Source organism: Triticum aestivum, chromosome 4B, assembly GCF_018294505.1.
Source record: "Triticum aestivum cultivar Chinese Spring chromosome 4B, IWGSC CS RefSeq v2.1, whole genome shotgun sequence".
Taxonomy (NCBI): domain Eukaryota; kingdom Viridiplantae; phylum Streptophyta; class Magnoliopsida; order Poales; family Poaceae; genus Triticum; species Triticum aestivum.
Genome location: NC_057804.1, coordinates 608447966 through 608466685, shown reverse-complemented (window position 1 = coordinate 608466685; position 18720 = coordinate 608447966). Strand labels below are relative to the sequence as shown.

Below are 18720 nucleotides of genomic sequence, written 5' to 3'. Positions count from 1 at the left end.
ATACTTTTTCCTTTTTGCGAACGAATTTGCTCCGTGGCTCCCGAAAACGTGCCAATTATGTTGGGACTGCGTGGCTGTCTCGGTCCATGCTGAAGTGGTCAAGACACGTTAGGCAGTGGCTTCTCACTTTTGCTCTACCGTTTTCACCTACCGCCCCGGCCGTTTTATTCCTGCGGAGCAGTTTCAACATGCTCCTTCTTACCACATCTTTTCACATAAGAGGTAAGAATGTACTATGATAGATCTAAGTCATTGGTCTCATTAATTAATGGTATGATTAACTTTTACCTTCTTAACTCATACGTACAAAGAGAGGGTAAGAAGAAGCATGTTAAAATTTGCCATTCCTGTGACGATAGCACTGCCAATGCAACATGCGGTTGGATGGTTAGAAGGACAGTGGTATCTCCAACCCACCAGGGTTCAAGTCCTGATGCTCGTATTTATTTCTGAATTTATTTTCAAGATTTTCGGTGATACGCTTTCATTGGAAGGAGACGTTCACCTCGACTATCAGGCGTCTACGATGACTTCGTAAATCTCAAGATGATATGCCGGCTCAGTTTCTCGGAGGTGCTCATAAGAGTAGGATGTGTGTGTGTACGTTCACAGATATGAGTGTATGCGTATATGAACACTGCCAAAAGACCCGGTACACCGAATGCCAAATTAACGATATACTGATATGCAACGAGTTGAGATTGAGCGATCTGCAAGCTCAATGGTTCAAGGTATTAGAGAAAATCCAACGCGTCGTCTCATTTCGTCTGTGCATGTCCGTTTGGGTCGCGGCGGACAGAATAGTCGGCCCAATGCACCGACTCAAACGGACGCGTGTCCGCTTTTCGTCCGTCTACCGACCCATTCGCGGCTCAGTTTTGAGTCACATTTGCGTCGGCACGGACACGAGACGGACGCGCACGTCGCGCGCCAACTACTCCCCCTGGCCCGCCAATCGGTCGCAAAGCGTCCACCATTTCCCTTCACGCCTCCCCTTCCCACGCGCATGCTCCCGGCCGCTCGCCATGGACGGCGTCCTCGATGCCGCCGCTGGTCTCACCTCCCTCGCCTTGTCCGGCATCACCTCCGTCCCCTTCGAAAAAGGCAAGCCCCGCGCCCCCCGCAAGACCGCCGCGGCGCCTAAGAAGAGGAAGAAGCAGCTGACGCCCGAGGAGTAGGCCACAGAGTCGGCAAAGAGGAAGGGTCGGAGGCACGCGGCGGACGCAAGGGACGAAGCAGCGGCCGCCGCCACCCTCGCCGCCACCGCCTAGCAGGAGGAAACCAATGCCCGCGTCGCGACGACAACGAGAGAGGCCGTGATCTACCTAGGGTTAAACCCTGGCCAGCACGGGCTCGTCAACGCTGCCGTGGCCGTGGCCAGTACCGACTCATCTGCGTTTCCTCGGACGGTGCTACCAGAGTCGCCCCGCGGGTCGGCGACACACCCAATTCTCGGCTTCCATGTCAATCTGCAAGCCTCCCGACTCTTCGGGAAATGCTCGTTGGAGGTGAGCGTAGTGGCGCCTTCCACGCTCGCACCCGCGCCCATCGACCTCAATGCCACACCGGCGGCCGGTGCCTCGTCATCCAGAGGGGCGAGGAAACGCGCGGGGGAGATGCCAGCCGATGTGCTCCCGGGCACCCGCAACCTATTCGACGGAATGCCAGTGGCCGGCGACGATGAGACAACCAACCGTTTCATGGAGAGCATCATCTACGAGGGTGGTGCGGCGGCCCCTAGCTCTGCTAGCGGTGCCGCCGCGGCTGGCTACGATCCCGATGAGATCCAAAGCCAAGACCGCCGAGGGTCGTTCACGCTGACAACCTATGATCAAGATGGCATGCACGACGCCTTCATGCAAGATCAGGTCGGCCTGGACCTAGACGGCTTCTCGCTCGACCACGAGTTTCCGGAGGACTATGGCCTCGAGGAAAAGGATCGGTTGGATATCAACGGGGAGCCTTTGTTCAAGGACGGGCTCGCCAGCCAAGCTGCCAGGGTGAATTCGAAGCGCAAGAGCAAGCGGATGAAGGCATACACGGTGTCCGAGGACAAACTCCTTTGTGAGTGTTGGAGAGACATTGGGCAAGACCACAAGGTCAGTGCCAAACAAAAGGCATCAACCTTTTGGATTTGTGTCCATCGTGAGTTCCATGAACGCAAGAAGTTTGCGCCATACCAAATGCATAGCACGCGCGGGTGGGTGTCCATTTCGAAGCGATGGAGGGTGATACAACAAGAGTGCAACAAGTTTTGTGCTACCCTTGAGAGCATCAAGGCACGCCCATGAGCGGCATCGGCATGAAAGACATGGTATGCATGCGCCCATCTGCGTTTTCATCCCCTTTATGATTGCATGTCCGTTTTCATATCCATTTAACCATATGCTTGCATGATATTTGTTTGTAGGCATTCCAAACTCTGGAGGCATTCAAGGTCCAACCTGAAGACAAGTCCTTCAACCTCTCCCATTGTTGGAGGGTCATCAACAGGAAAGAGAAGTTCAAGGCGCAATATGCCGCCCTCATAGCGCGTGGGGGGGGGAAGAAAGTCGTGGAGGAGGTTGGGGAGAGCGAGAAGCCACGACTACGGGGGAAGACCAACTTCAAGAAGGAGGACAAGCGGGATGATGCATCGATCTCTTGATTGCAACCGTGGAGGACATTATGACCAAGAAGGACTCAAGGGAGGAGAAGCGCCGGCAAGACAAGGAAGAGCAAATGAACGCCTTCATGGAGATCCAAAGGAGGAGGCTTGAGGTGGAGGCGGAGAAGCAAGCGAGGATGCTTAAGATGGAGGCGGAGAAGCAAGCCAAGATGCTAGAGATCAAGGCCGCCAATGCCAAGACCAAGGCAAAAGAAGTGGCTCTCGCTATTATGATAACGGGGGTGGAGATCATGAAGGTGGATCTCAACACCGTGTCGCCGAGGAAGAGGCCGTGGTTCGAGAAGATGATGGCCGACATGCTCAAGTTCGACAATGAGTGATCTATGACGGCGAACACCATCCCTTTTTTGTATGTCGGGCAAGTGTGCTGGCATGACCACAACCGAGATGGCGTGGTTGAACTTCCCGCTCCTTTTTGTGTGCGGGCTGCTGGCAAGTGCGCCAACATGAACTGTGTGGGTATTTTTGAAGCTAGCATTGTATATCGGCCGCTGGCATGGCCGTTGGAATGATCTATGGCCGAGGGCCTTTTCAAATTTGTGCACGAATATGAAATGGGTCACGGGCATTGGGTGCACTGCCGACCCTGTTGGGGAACGTTGCAGAAAATTAAAATTTTTCCTACGGTTTCACCAAGATCCATCTATGAGTTCATCTAAGCAACGAGTCAAGGGAGAGAGTTTGCATCTACATACCACTTGTAGATCGCGTGCGGAAGCTTGCAAGGTGATGATGTAGTCGTACTCGACGTGATTCGAATCACCGATGACCAAGTGCTGAACAGACAGCACCTCCGCGTTCAACACACGTACGGGACGGGAGACGTCTCCTCCTTCTTGATCCAGCAAGGGGGAAGGAGAGGTTGAGGAAGACAGCTCCACCGGCAGCACGACGGCGTGGTGATGGTGGAGAGGCAGTACTCCGACAGGGCTTCACCAAGCACACAACGGAGGAGGAGAGGTGTTGGGGAGGGGAGGGCTGCGCCTTGGAGGGTCGTCCGGCTGCCCTCCCCTCACCCCTCTATTTATAGGGGGAAGGGAGAAGGGGGCCGGCCCCCTAGAACCCATCTAGGGGGGGTGCGGCGGCCTAGGGGAGAGGGGAGAGGGTGGCTTGCCCCCCAAGCCAAGGGGGGCGGCCCCTCTAGGGTTCCCCCTCAACCCTAGGCGCATGGGCACAAGGGAGGGGGGTGCGGCCAGCCCACCAGGGGCTGGCTCCCTGCCCCACGCAGCCCATGTGGCCCCCCGGGAGGGGTGGCCCCTCCCGGTGGACCCCCGGAACCCTTCCGGTGGCCCCGGTACAATACCGGTATGACCCCGAAACTTTCCGGTGTCCGTTTAACAACTTCCCATATATAAATCTTTACCTCCGGACCCTTCCGGATCTCCTCGTGACGTCCAGGATCCCATCCGGGACTCCGAACAACATTCGGTAGTCACATACTAGTCTTCCTAATAACCCTAGCGTCACCGAACCTTAAGTGTGTAGACCCTACGGGTTCGGGAGACATGCAAACATGACCGAGACGCTCTCAGTCAATAACCAACAGCGGGATCTGGATACCCATGATGGCTCCCACATGCTCCTCGATGTTGTCATCGGATGAACCACTATGTCGAGGATTCGATCAAACCCTGTATGCAATTCCCTTTGTCAATCGGTACGTTACTTGCCCGAGACTCGATCGTCGGTATCCCAATACCTTGTTCAGTCTCGTTACCGGCAAGTCACTTTACTCGTACCGTAATGCATGATCCCGTGTCCAACACCTTGGTCACATTGAGCTCATAATGATGATGCATTACCGAGTGGGCCCAGAGATACCTCTCCGTCATACGGAGTGACAAATCCCAGTCTCGATCCGTGTCAACCCAACAGATACTTTCGGAGATACCTGTAATGCACCTTTATAGTCACCCAGTTATGTTGTGACGTTTGATACACCCAAGGCACTCTTACGGTATCCGGGAGTTACACGATCTCATGGTCGAAGGAAGAGATACTTGACACTGGCAAAGCTCTAGCAAAACGAACTACATGATCTTTTATGCTATGCTTAGGATTGGGTCTTGTCCATCACATCATTCTCCTAATGATGTGATCCCGTTATCAACGACATCCAATGTCCATAGTCAGGAAACCATGACTATCTGTTGATCACAACGAGCTGGTCAACTAGAGGCTCACCAGGGACATATTGTGGTCTAAGTATTCACACGTGTATTACGATTTCCGGATAATACAGTTATAGCATGAATAAAAGACATTTATCATGAACATTGAAATATAATAATACTTTTATTATTGCCTCTAGGGCATATTTCCAACAGTCTCCCACTTGCACTAGAGTCACCAATCTAGTTACATTGTGATGAATCGAACACCCATAGAGTTCTGGTGTTGATCATGTTTTGCACGCGAGAGAGGTTTAGTCAGCGGATCTGCGACATTCAGATCCGTGTGCACTTTGCAAATCTCTATGTCTCCATCTTGAACATTTTCACGGATGGAGTTGAAACGATGCTTGATGTGCCTGGTCTTCTTGTGAAACCTGGGCTCCTTGGCGAGGGCAATAGCTCCAGTGTTGTCACAGAAGAGTTTGATCGGCCCCGACGCATTGGGTATGACTCCTAGGTCGGTGATGAACTCCTTCACCCAAATCGCTTCATGCGCTGCCTCCGAGGCTGCCATGTACTCCGCTTCACACGTAGATCCCACCACGACGCTCTGCTTGCAGCTGCACCAGCTTACTGCTCCACCATTCAACATATACACGTATCCGGTTTGTGACTTAGAGTCATCCAGATCTGAGTCGAAGCTAGCGTCGACGTAACCCTTTACGACAAGCTCTTCGTCTCTTCCATAAACGAGAAACATGTCCTTCGTCCTTTTCAGGTACTTCAGGATATTCTTGACCGCTGTCCAGTGCTCCTTGCCGGGATTACTTTGGTATCTTGCTACCAAACTTATGGCAAGGTTTACATCGGGTCTGGTACACAGCATGGCATACATAATAGATCCTATGGCTGAAGCATAGGGGATGACACTCATCTCTTCTTTATCTTTTGCTGTGGTTGGTGACTGAGCCGAGCTCAATCTCACACCTTGTAACATAGGCAAGAACCCCTTCTTGGACTGATCCATTTTGAACCTCTTCAAAATCTTATCAAGGTATGTGCTTTGTGAAAGACCTATGAGGCGTCTCGATCTATCTCTATAGATCTTGATGCCTAATATATAAGCAGCTTCTCCAAGGTCCTTCATTGAAAAACACTTATTCAAGTAGGCCTTAATGCTGTCCAGAAATTCTATATTATTTCCCATCAAGAGTATGTCATCTACATATAATATGAGAAATGCTACAGAGCTCCCACTCACTTTCTTGTAAACGCAGGCTTCTCCATAAGTCTGCATAAACCCAAACGCTTTGATCATCTCATCAAAGCGAATATTCCAACTCCGAGATGCTTGCACCAGCCCATAAATGGATCGCTGGAGCTTGCATACTTTGTTAGCGTTCCGAGGATCGACAAAACCTTCTGGCTGCATCATATACAGTTCTTCCTTAAGATGCCCGTTAAGGAATGCTGTTTTGACGTCCATCTGCCATATCTCATAATCATAGTATGCGGCAATTGCTAACATGATTCGGACGGACTTCAGCTTCGCTACGGGAGAGAAAGTCTCATCGTAGTCAATCCCTTGAACTTGTCGATAACCCTTAGCGACAAGTCGAGCTTTATAGATGGTGACATTACCATCCGCGTCTGTCTTCTTCTTAAAGATCCATTTGTTTTCTATCGCTCGCCGATCATCGGGCAAGTCTATCAAAGTCCATACTTTGTTTTCATATATGGATTCTATCTCGGATTTCATGGCTTCAAGCCATTTGTTGGAATCTGGGCCCGCCATTGCTTCTTCATAGTTCGAAGGTTCACCGTTGTCTAACAACATGATTTCCAAGACGGGGTTGCCGTACCACTCTGGTGCGGAACGTGTCCTTGTGGACCTACGAAGTTCAGCAGTAACTTGATCCGAAGTACCTTGATCATCATCATTGTTTTCCTCTTCAGTTGGTGTGGGCATCACAGGAACGGTTTCCTGCGCTGCGCCACTTTCCCGCTCAAGAGGTAGTACTTCATCGAGTTCTACTTTCCTCCCACTTACTCCTTTCGAGAGAAACTCTTTTTCCAGAAAGCATCCGTTCTTGGCAACAAAGATCTTGCCTTCGGATCTTAAGTAGAAGGTATACCCTACAGTTTCCTTAGGGTATCCTATGAATACGCATTTTTCCGACTTGGGTTCGAGCTTTTCAGGTTGAAGTTTCTTGACATAAGCATCGCATCCCCAAACTTTTAGAAACGACAGCTTAGGTTTCTTTCCAAACCATAATTCATACGGTGTCGTCTCAACGGATTTAGACGGTGCCCTATTTAAAGTGAATGTAGCTGTCTCTAGAGCGTATCCCCAAAATGATAGCGGTAAATCGGTAAGAGACATCATAGACCGCAGCATATCCAATAGGGTGCGATTACGACATTCGGACACACCGTTTCGCTGAGGTGTTCCAGGCGGCGTGAGCTGTGAAACGATTCCACATTTCCTTAAGTGTGTACCAAATTCGTGACTTAAGTATTCTCCTCCACGATCTGATCGTAAGAATTTTATCTTTCGGTCACGTTGATTCTCTACCTCATTCTGAAATTCCTTGAACTTTTCAAAGGTCTCAGACTTGTGTTTCATTAAGTAGACATACCCATATCTACTCAAGTCATCAGTGAGAGTGAGAACATAACGATATCCTCCGCGAGCCTCAACGCTCATTGGACCGCACACATCGGTATGTATGATTTCCAACAAGTTGGTTGCTCGCTCCATTGTTCCGGAGAACGGAGTCTTGGTCATTTTGCCCAAAAGGCATGGTTCGCACGTGTCAAACGATTCATAATCAAGAGACTCTAAAAGTCCATCGGCATGGAGCTTCTTCATGCGCTTGACACCAATGTGACCAAGGCGGCAGTGCCACAAGTATGTGGGACTATCGTTATCAACTTTAAATCTTTTGGCATCTACACTATGAACATGTGTAATATTACGCTCGAGATTCATTAAGAATAAACCATTGACCATCGGAGCATGACCATAAAACATATCTCTCATATAAATCGAACAACCATTATTCTCAGACTTAAATGAGTAGCCATCTCGTATTAAACGAGATCCAGATACAATGTTCATGCTCAAACTTGGCACTAAATAACAATTATTAAGGTTCAAAACTAATCCCGTAGGTAAATGTAGAGGCAGCGTGCCGACGGCGATCACATCGACTCTGGAACCATTCCCGACGCGCATCGTCACCTCGTCCTTCGCCAGTCTCCGTTTATTCCGCAGCTCCTGCTGTGAGTTACAAATATGAGCAACGGCACCGGTATCAAATACCCAGGAGTTACTACGAGTACTGGTAAGGTACACATCAATCACATGTATATCAAATATACCTTTGGTGTTGCCGGCCTTCTTATCCGCTAAGTATTTGGGGCAGTTCCGCTTCCAGTGACCCTTCCCCTTGCAATAAAAGCACTCAGTCTCAGGCTTGGGTCCATTCTTTGACTTCTTCCCGGTAACTGGCTTACCAGGCGCGGCAACATCTTTGCCGTCCTTCTTGAAGTTCTTCTTACCCTTGCCCTTCTTGAACTTAGTGGTCTTATTGACCATCAACACTTGATGTTCTTTCTTGATTTCAGCCTCTGCTGACTTCAGCATCGAGAACACTTCAGGAATGGTCTTTTCCATCCCCTGCATGTTGTAGTTCATCACAAAGCTCTTGTAGCTTGGTGGGAGCGACTGGAGGATTCTGTCAATGACCGCCTCATCTGGGAGGTTAATGTTCAGCTGGGTCATACGGTTGTGCAACCCAGACATCTTCAGGATGTGCTCACTGACAGAACTGTTTTCCTCCATCTTACAACTGTAGAACTTGTCGGAGACATCATATCTCTCGACCCGGGCATGAGCTTGAAAAACTAGTTTCAGCTCTTCGAACATCTCATATGCTCCGTGGTGCTCAAAACGCTTTTGGAGCCCCGGTTCTAAGCTGTAAAGCATGCCGCACTGAACGAGGGAGTAATCATCAGCACGAGACTGCCAAGCATTCATAATGTCTTGGTTCTCTGGGACGGGAGCGTCACCTAGCGGTCCTTCTAGGACATATTGTTTCCTGGCAGCTATGAGGATGATCCTCAGGTTCCGGACCCAGTCCGTATAGTTGCTGCCATCATCTTTCAGCTTGGTTTTCTCTAGGAACGCGTTGAAGTTCATGTTGACATTAGCGTTGGCCATTGATCTACAAGACATATTTGCAAAGGTTTTAGACTAAGTTCATGATAATAAAGTTCTAATCAAATTATGAACTCCCACTTAGATTAGACATCCCTCTAGTCATCTAAGTGTTACACGATCCGAGTCGACTAGCCCGTGTCCGATCATCACGTGAGACGGACTAGTCATCGTCGGTGAACATTCTCATGTTGATCGTATCTTCCATACGATTCGTGTTCGACCTTTCGGTCTCCGTGTTCCGAGGCCATGTCTGCACATGCTAGGCTCGTCAAGTTAACCCTAAGTGTTTTCGCTGTGTAAAACTGTCTTACACCCGTTGTATGTGAACGTAAGAATCCATCACACCCGATCATCACGTGGTGCTTAGAAGCGACGAACTGTAGCAACGGTGCACAGTTAGGGGAGAACACTTCTTGAAATTTATAAGGGATCATCTTATTTACTACCGTCGTCCTAAGTAAACAAGATGCATAAACATAATAAACATCACATGCAATTATATAGTTGTGACATGATATGGCCAATATCATATAGCTCCATTGATCTTCATCTTCGGGGCTCCATGATCATCTTGTCACCGGCTTGACACCATGATCTCCATCATCATGATCTCCATCATCGTGTCTTCATGAAGTTGTCACGCCAACGACTACTTCTACTTCTATGACTAACGTTTAGCAATAAAGTAAAGTAGTTTACATGACGTTATTCAATGACACGCAGGTCATACAAAAAATAAAGACAACTCCTATGGCTCCTGCCGGTTGTCATACTCATCGACATGCAAGTCGTGAATCCTATTACAAAGAACATGATCTCATACATCACAATTCATCATTCATCACAACTTCTGGCCATATCACATCACATGATCAATCGCTGCAAAAACAAGTTAGACGTCCTCTAATTGTTGTTGCATCTTTTACGTGGCTGCAATTGGGTTCTAGCAAGAACGTTTTCTTACCTACGAATCACCACAACGTGATTTTGTCAACTTCTATTTACCCTTCATAAGGGCCCTGTTCATCGATTCCGCTCCAACTAAAGTGGGAGAGACAGACACCCGCCAGCCACCTTATGCAACTAGTGCATGTCAGTCGGTGGAACCGGTCTCACGTAAGCGTACGTGTAAGGTTGGTCCGGGCCGCTTCATCCCACAATACCGTTGAGCAAGAAAAGACTAGTAGAGGCAAGTAAGATGACAAAATCCACGCCCACAACAAAATTGTGTTCTACTCGTGCAAAGAGAACTACGCATAGACCTAGCTCATGATGCCACTGTTGGGGAACGTTGCAGAAAATTAAAATTTTTCCTACGGTTTCACCAAGATCCATCTATGAGTTCATCTAAGCAACGAGTCAAGGGAGAGAGTTTGCATCTACATACCACTTGTAGATCGCGTGCGGAAGCTTGCAAGGTGATGATGTAGTCGTACTCGACGTGATTCGAATCACCGATGACCAAGTGCTGAACGGACAGCACCTCCGCGTTCAACACACGTACGGGACGGGAGACGTCTCCTCCTTCTTGATCCAGCAAGGGGGAAGGAGAGGTTGAGGAAGACAGCTCCACCGGCAGCACGACGGCGTGGTGATGGTGGAGAGGCAGTACTCCGACAGGGCTTCGCCAAGCACACAACGGAGGAGGAGAGGTGTTGGGGAGGGGAGGGCTGCGCCTTGGAGGGTGGTCCGGCTGCCCTCCCCTCACCCCTCTATTTATAGGGGGAAGGGAGAAGGGGGCCGGCCCCCTAGAACCCATCTAGGGGGGGTGCGGCGGCCTAGGGGAGAGGGGAGAGGGTGGCTTGCCCCCCAAGCCAAGGGGGGCGCCCCCTCTAGGGTTCCCCCTCAACCCTAGGCGCATGGGCCCAAGGGAGGGGGGTGCGGCCAGCCCACCAGGGGCTGGCTCCCTGCCCCACGCAGCCCATGTGGCCCCCCGGGAGGGGTGGCCCCTCCCGGTGGACCCCCGGAACCCTTCCGGTGGCCCCGGTACAATACCGGTATGACCCCGAAACTTCCCGGTGTCCGTTTGACAACTTCCCATATATAAATCTTTACCTCCGGACCCTTCCGGATCTCCTCGTGACGTCCAGGATCCCATCCGGGACTCCGAACAACATTCGGTAGTCACATACTAGTCTTCCTAATAACCCTAGCGTCACCGAACCTTAAGTGTGTAGACCCTACGGGTTCGGGAGACATGCAGACATGACCGAGACGCTCTCAGTCAATAACCAACAGCGGGATCTGGATACCCATGATGGCTCCCACATGCTCCTCGATGTTGTCATCGGATGAACCACTATGTCGAGGATTCGATCAAACCCTGTATGCAATTCCCTTTGTCAATCGGTACGTTACTTGCCCGAGACTCGATCGTCGGTATCCCAATACCTTGTTCAGTCTCGTTACCGGCAAGTCACTTTACTCGTACCGTAATGCATGATCCCGTGTCCAACACCTTGGTCACATTGAGCTCATAATGATGATGCATTACCGAGTGGGCCCAGAGATACCTCTCCGTCATACGGAGTGACAAATCCCAGTCTCGATCCGTGTCAACCCAACAGATACTTTCGGAGATACCTGTAATGCACCTTTATAGTCACCCAGTTACGTTGTGACGTTTGATACACCCAAGTCACTCTTACGGTATCCGGGAGTTACACGATCTCATGGTCGAAGGAAGAGATACTTGACACTGGCAAAGCTCTAGCAAAACGAACTACACGATCTTTTATGCTATGCTTAGGATTGGGTCTTGTCCATCACATCATTCTCCTAATGATGTGATCCCGTTATCAACGACATCCAATGTCCATAGTCAGGAAACCATGACTATCTGTTGATCACAACGAGCTGGTCAACTAGAGGCTCACCAGGGACATATTTGTGGTCTAAGTATTCACACGTGTATTACGATTTCCGGATAATACAGTTATAGCATGAATAAAAGACATTTATCATGAACATTGAAATATAATAATACTTTTATTATTGCCTCTAGGGCATATTTCCAACAGACCCAACGTAAACAGGGCGGACACCGAGTGGGCGGCCGACCCAAACGGACAAATAGCTATAAAACTGCCTCCGACGATCCCAGTCCATGAATCCATCTTCTTGATGAACTCAATTCTTTTTATTCCTGAAAATCATGCTTGAAATCCAAGCGTGCCCGGGTCCCTCCATGGAAATCCAATCTTTCCTTTCCTTTATCAGCTCTACCCAATTCGCTCCTCCGGAAATCCATCTCTTCATTAATTTTTAGTTCTTTTTAGGCCACTTGCTCATATTCTAGGCAACTCTCTAATGTATATAAACTGATGAAGTAGCTTTGGCAGAACGATGTGGGACTATTCTAGGCCCCTCGAGCGAAATAGCTTTGTCTCGAAAAAATTTAAAGAAAGAAAAACAAGAAAAGACAAAATGAAAAAAGAGCGTGGTACCTAGGAACGAACCCTAGCGGCCGAAGTGGTAGAGGGAGGGTTGAGCCGCTGCACTACATGCGTGTTTGTGAAATATAAGGGTTATCACCCCTATAAAACAACTCAGCACGACGAAGACTTTGAAAAAATCAAATTGTTTTTAGACTTACGGGTGGCGTTGGTGGGTAATTTTTTATTGACTTATAGGAAAAATTATTGACGTACGACCAGAAGCACTAATTGCTTTATTATTAGGGAAAGATGATCTACTTGGTACACCATGTATAATTTTGTGACAGTTAGACCATAATAATTGAACAACCTTATAAAAAAAACTTTATATAAAGGTTATTTAAAATGACAACTTGATAAATATTGAAAATAGCTTGACTCTGACCATATTAAAGAAAAGAAAAAAATCAGCCAAAAATTAATTAATTATTCTAATTCCATTCCGTATACTGTATCAAAGATAACATAACTATGACTCAAAAAAAAGATAACATAACTACTACTCCTCATAAAAAATTAATTAAATATTCTAATGTCATTCCATATACAACTCTGCAGCTCCAGTGTTATTAAAGGAGTATGTTATTTCAAGCTACATCGAGTAAAAAATGGAGCGAGCTGGCCTTGATTTAAACTCGCCTCATATTTTGACCGCGCTACAACATAAGGCTTGTACTCAATTCTTCTCGTTTTTAGTCAATCCCGATGGATCATGAGCCTTGAGATTTTCTTTTTGCAGCATTATTCACACCTGAGCATTTTGAGGTACATCAAAAAGGCCCTGACCTTAGTTCTCCAAGGGTTATGAAAACTAGAGAATACCCCACGCGTTACTATGGGAATTGGTTGATGGAAATATGGGTTGATAACATGAGAACCAAAATTAATAATATATATGACTTATTATATTTGATTATGTATAGTTGTTATAATATTTTTTTGAATATGAGTAGAATAATTGATGAAAAAACATTTTTTTTCATGCATGGTTGAATGTTGTGGTCTATCTATTCTCGTGCATGATTGCATCGATAGGTGGCCCTTCTTTCATTCATAATTATGAGATGATTTGGGTATTTCAATATAGACTACGTACGGATAGAAATGATTAAACAAACCAAGTTGAAAAAATTAAAACATTTGATATTCATGAACGGAGGGAGTGCCATTTTGCTTATTTTCTTGCTTGTTTTAACCAGCTTGCCTCAATTTTGTTGGCCATTTACCTATGGCAGATTATAAAGTAAACATTACACAGCACAGTTCAACAATTACAAACTGAGCCTACAACAGAAAACGTTAGTCAAAGTACCATTTCGGGCGATTCATTGTGAGTCTATCAAGATGTATATATTCTAATTAAGGAAAAATCTAAAATAAACCTTGAACCTGCATCATTGCTTTGGATTATTTTATTTTGTTTAATTTTACTTCACTTTTATTTTGGACGCATGAAAGGACGCTGGACGGACAGGGACCGTCATTTCTGCTCGCTCTGTATCGTACATTAACTTAGACATATATACTGGAGGGCACAGATATATTTGAAGAAAAATTTCGGTAAGTACATTCAGTCAGATCAATCGGAGAATACAAAAGAAATAGGAGCCCAAAATACGGCGCGACGCGCGCGCAGGTCGGAATTCCATGAGAGAAACTCAAGTAGATAGAAGAAGAGATCAATCATAGCCTGAGCGACAGGTCCACATCATCGGCGCGGTAGCCGTACTCGGGAGCAGCAGCAACCTTCCACGCCCTTGCCTCCGTCCTCCCCGCCTTCCCAGCGGAAGGCTCGACGAAATCGCCGGCGGAAACATACCTGGGCCTCTCGTCCTGCGCCGCAGGCGCGCGTGTTCCGGCCGCCCCGTGTGCACCCGTGGCGGCGGCCATCTCCCGCCGGCGGTGGGCGAGGCTGCGCTCGTGCTTGTGCGCGTTCTGGTGGCCGCCGAGCGCCTGCGAGCTGCGGAACTTGCGGTCGCAGTAGACGCAGAGGAAGAAGCCGCCCTGCTCCGCCTCAGCTGCCGAGCTCATGCGGAGGGTGAGCTCAAGGCTGGGCTCGTGCTCATCCATCTCACCGTGTAGCTGTTCTATTATACTCCTAGGTACAGTACAGACTTCACAGTAGCGGGTGAGAGAAGGAGGAGAGCTTGTGATTTGCGAATGAAATTGAGGTGCTAGGAAATGATATAAAATGCTGTAGCCAGCACCAGCACGTGCCTCACCTAACCGCTGCTGCAGTCACTGTTCCTCGCGATCAGGTTAATGGAGCCGGCGTGGTGTGGACGGACGTTCCGCGCATTTCCAGCCATTTGTTGCATCTGTGGCAACGGAAGAGAGCACCTGGCCGGACCATCCAAACGTAGCCGAAACAGGCCAAGCGCGTGAGGCTGACCCGTGTCGCCAGTGTTCCAATGTAGTGTTCTCCGACATGCTTGTGTTTGAGCATCTACAACCACCACGATTGCAGCAATCTGACCCCTTGAACATCGAAGGACGCGTCTTGACCCTCTATTTTTCTTGTATAAAGCAATGACACCCTTTAAATTGTCCGGTCACATTAATATGATTCTGGAGATGAAAAGAGAGAGAAAAGAAAGATTAAAAAATGGAAAAATGGGGTATACCCTATGGGCTGCATTATTCGTGGCGGACTTCCTGTGCATCCCCATATCCTTCTCATATATAGGTTGGACATGGGGATTCGCGCACTGTCAGGAAACGCACAAACAAAAGTGAAGGGTCCGATACCCATTTTTCTTTCTCTCTTCTATGCGAACAGTGACAGAGTTGTCTGCCCAAGCGCTTAAGGATGTGAGGGTTCCGATTGTTGCTGGTCTTAGGGGCACTTTGTCATTTCCTCTAACCAGCTTTCCATTGCCCTCCCTTCTCTGATAGCTTCGGTGGCGACCGGGCCATGTGGTGTTTGTAGTAGGTTGTTTCTTTTTCGCATTAAAGGACTTTTGTGTGTCGCCTAGCAACTGTGTCGGCCCATTTAATAAAATAAATAGTGGAGAAAAAGGGAGCGAAACCGGGATTCAAACCCTAGTCTCCTGGATAGTTGCTAGCGACACTAGCCACTGGCTCTATGTCGAGTTCGTGATGAACTCTAGGGCGCACCCAACTTAAGGTAAAAGAGTCGATTTTCTCCACTGTTTTTTTTGTTTTATTCAGTTTTCTCTCGGGGGGGGGGGGGGGGGTCCACTTTCTTTTGTTTCTTTTACTTATTTTTCTTCTCCATTTTGTTTCATTCTTTTTGCATTTGTTTCCAAAGATTTTTTTTCATTTTTATTTGGTTTATTTTGTTTCTTTTCTTTTTTTTCATTTCTTTGGTTTTCTCTGTTTCTTGTGGTTTTCATTCTACATTTTTCTATATCTCAACAACATTTTTTTAAATACATGTTTAACATTTTTTAAATGAAACTATAACATTTTCTGGTAAATGGTCAACATTTCTTCAATACACATATTTAGCATTTTCAAATGCTTCTTGAACATTTTTCAAATACCAGATTAACATTTTTTAATACATGGTCAACATTTTTTCTGTAGACACTTTTAAACTTTTTCAAATGCTTCATTAAAAAAATTAAATACAAGATTAACATTTTCTAACACATGGTCAACATTTTTTTCTATGCACATTCAACATTTTTCAAATGTTTGATTAACATATTTAATGCAATACTAAAGAACTTAATGCATGGTCAACATTTTTCCAAAGAAAAAGTTAATATTTTTCAAATGGTTGATTAACATTTTTATATAGATGATCAAAATTTTCCATCATTTTTTTAATAAATGGTCATCATTTTTTTCTATACTCATTTTACATTTTTTTCGAATGCTTGATTAACAATTTTTAAATAGTTGTTCAAAAAAATTCAAATGCTTGATTAAAAATGATATATACATGATCAAAAATACTTTCATCATTTTTTAATAAATTGTTAACATTTTTATCTACATATTTAACTTTTTCCAAAGGCTTGATTAAAAAAATTCAAACACTTCTTCAAAAAAATTCAAATGCTTGATTAATATTTTTTAAATACATCATCGAATTGTTTCATACAATTTTTTTAATATTTTTAGTATACATGGTAAACATTTTCTCCATACATATTTAACATTTTTCAAATGCGCATTTAACAATTTTCAATTATGTATTTAAAGTGATTTTTATTACATATATAACTAGAATATTATGAAATATAAGAAGAAAAAAAAGGGAAAATACAAGGCAAAAAAGGAAGAAAAATTGAAAGCAGAAATACTGATGAATGCCCACTGTCTCAGCTGGGCCGGCCAGTATTGGCGCTCCAGGCGCCGGTGCAGTTGATTCTGGGCCAGCCCATTTTATGCTTTTTTCCATCTTAAAACTCAAAAAAGGTTCAGGAATGTGGCCTAGAGGTTTCGGCCCGCGATCGATGCGAGTCAACTGCTATGAGCACTACTCCATCTTCGCGCTTATGTATACCAACTTCTTTTATATCATTTCAACGTATGAGAAGTCTGCCTATGTTGTTTCTCTTTTTTGTTTCATGTTTCTTTTTCTTTCTTAAGTTTGTGACCTTTTTTCATGTAGATGAATCTTTTTTTTTCAAAATTGATGAACTTTATTTCAAAATCAATTAACATTTTTTTCATTTCTAATGACCATTTTTTGAAAATTTGATGATTTCAAATTCGATGAACTTTTTTCAAATTTGGTGGACTGTTTTTCAAATTTGATGATACTTTTCAAGATCGATGGACTTTTTTCAAATTTTGTGAACTTTATTCCACAGTAAATTGTCAATTCTCCTTGGTCGATGGTCAACTCATTGGTCCACAAGTTAAACGTTCTAAAAAATGCAAATGGGCCGGCCCATATACTCGCGCGCGTGAGCGCCTGTTTGGTTAGGTGGCGCCAAATAGGACCGCCCCATGAAGCGAGACATATCACCGCTACAAAAGGCAATGAGGAAGAAAAAGTATTAAGAGCTAGGACAGGGAGGGAGTCGGCCAAGCTTTATTTAACTAAATAGGCCAACAAAGTGACCCCATCGAGATGAGAGGATGCCACATCCTGCATCACTGCACATAGCCACGCACGACTAAAAAATCCCGCCACCTACGACTCGCCTTGAGGGAGAACTGGACTCCGGCCCGCCAATGGAAAAAGAGCTCAGGAAAACTTCATAGCGAAGGCGACATTGCCTGAGGCAGAGGAAGCTAAGACATCAACTAGGGGAGAGACTATGGCGCTACCCAAGGCAATGCAGGTTAGTGACTAATGACGCGTTTAGTTACATGCACTGTTTTTCAAAAATTTCCATACTTGACCCATCTCGGCCTGGTTGAGCCAATGGAGGCAAAAACCCAACATTTGCATGTAGTTTGGTTTCCTGCATTGCATCAAGGCCTAGATTATGATTTTCTTGTTTGGTTGACTGCGGTCGTGCCACAGTGGTGAGAAGATGCAACACTCGGTTGTTTGGCTGCGTATAAGTAGTTGTTTTGCTCACCCCTTTCATATGTGGTGGTCTTGCCACCCCATTAGCAACTCTTCACAGCACACAACATACAAGAACAACAGATCATGAACAGCACCTCACACAAGAACATCAGAACACATCACACAATAACTAGCAGTGCATAATAGTAGTAGGCATAATTTTAAGCATCAGGGCATCCCATGTCCTTCCTGGCAAAATATAGACAAGTTTTGCAGCAAAAGAGATTATCAAAATAAGTTCAGACCTAACTTAGTTCAGACTTCAGATGGTCTTCACAGAGAACTTAGAGGGCATGGCTGACGTCGCCGACGCAGATGTGCTTTGAGCACAGAACCCTGCATATGTTGGAGATGTCGGCGTTGTAGATAAGCACCTTCAGGTCGAGCCCGTGGAGCCGCGGGACGAGCAGCTCGCAGGGGACGATCCTGAGACGGCGGCATAATGCTACTTGTGATAAGCATTGAGATTTCCCCAAATAGGAAGGGTGATGTGGTATAGTAGCTGAAAGTATTTCCCTCAGTTAAGAACCAAGGTTTATCAAACCAATAGGAGATTCACACAAACGATGATCAACAGTACCTACACACACAAACAAATACTTGCACCCAACGTGGGCAAGTGGGTTGTCAATCCCCTTATCTCGTTAATTGCAAGGATTAATTCTGGTAGTGGTAGATATATAAATTGCAAAACTGAATAAAAATAAATAAATTGCGGCAAGGTTATTAGGGTTTTAGTATATGAGGTGAATGGACCGGGGGGCATAGCTTTCACTAGA

At 46.2% G+C, this 18720-nt stretch overlaps 1 protein-coding gene across 1 annotated transcript in view; it reads right to left on the bottom strand.

Moving 5' to 3' along the window:
• Window positions 1-14092: 14092 nt before the first annotated feature.
• The window catches only part of LOC123090280 (uncharacterized), a 56349-nt gene continuing 51721 nt past the window's right edge, over window positions 14093-18720 (bottom strand). The window contains exon 2 of the mRNA XM_044511657.1: window positions 14093-14618. Within this exon, the coding sequence (XP_044367592.1) occupies window positions 14128-14618 (491 nt within the window). The 3' untranslated portion in view covers window positions 14093-14127. The remainder of the gene's footprint in view (window positions 14619-18720) is intronic.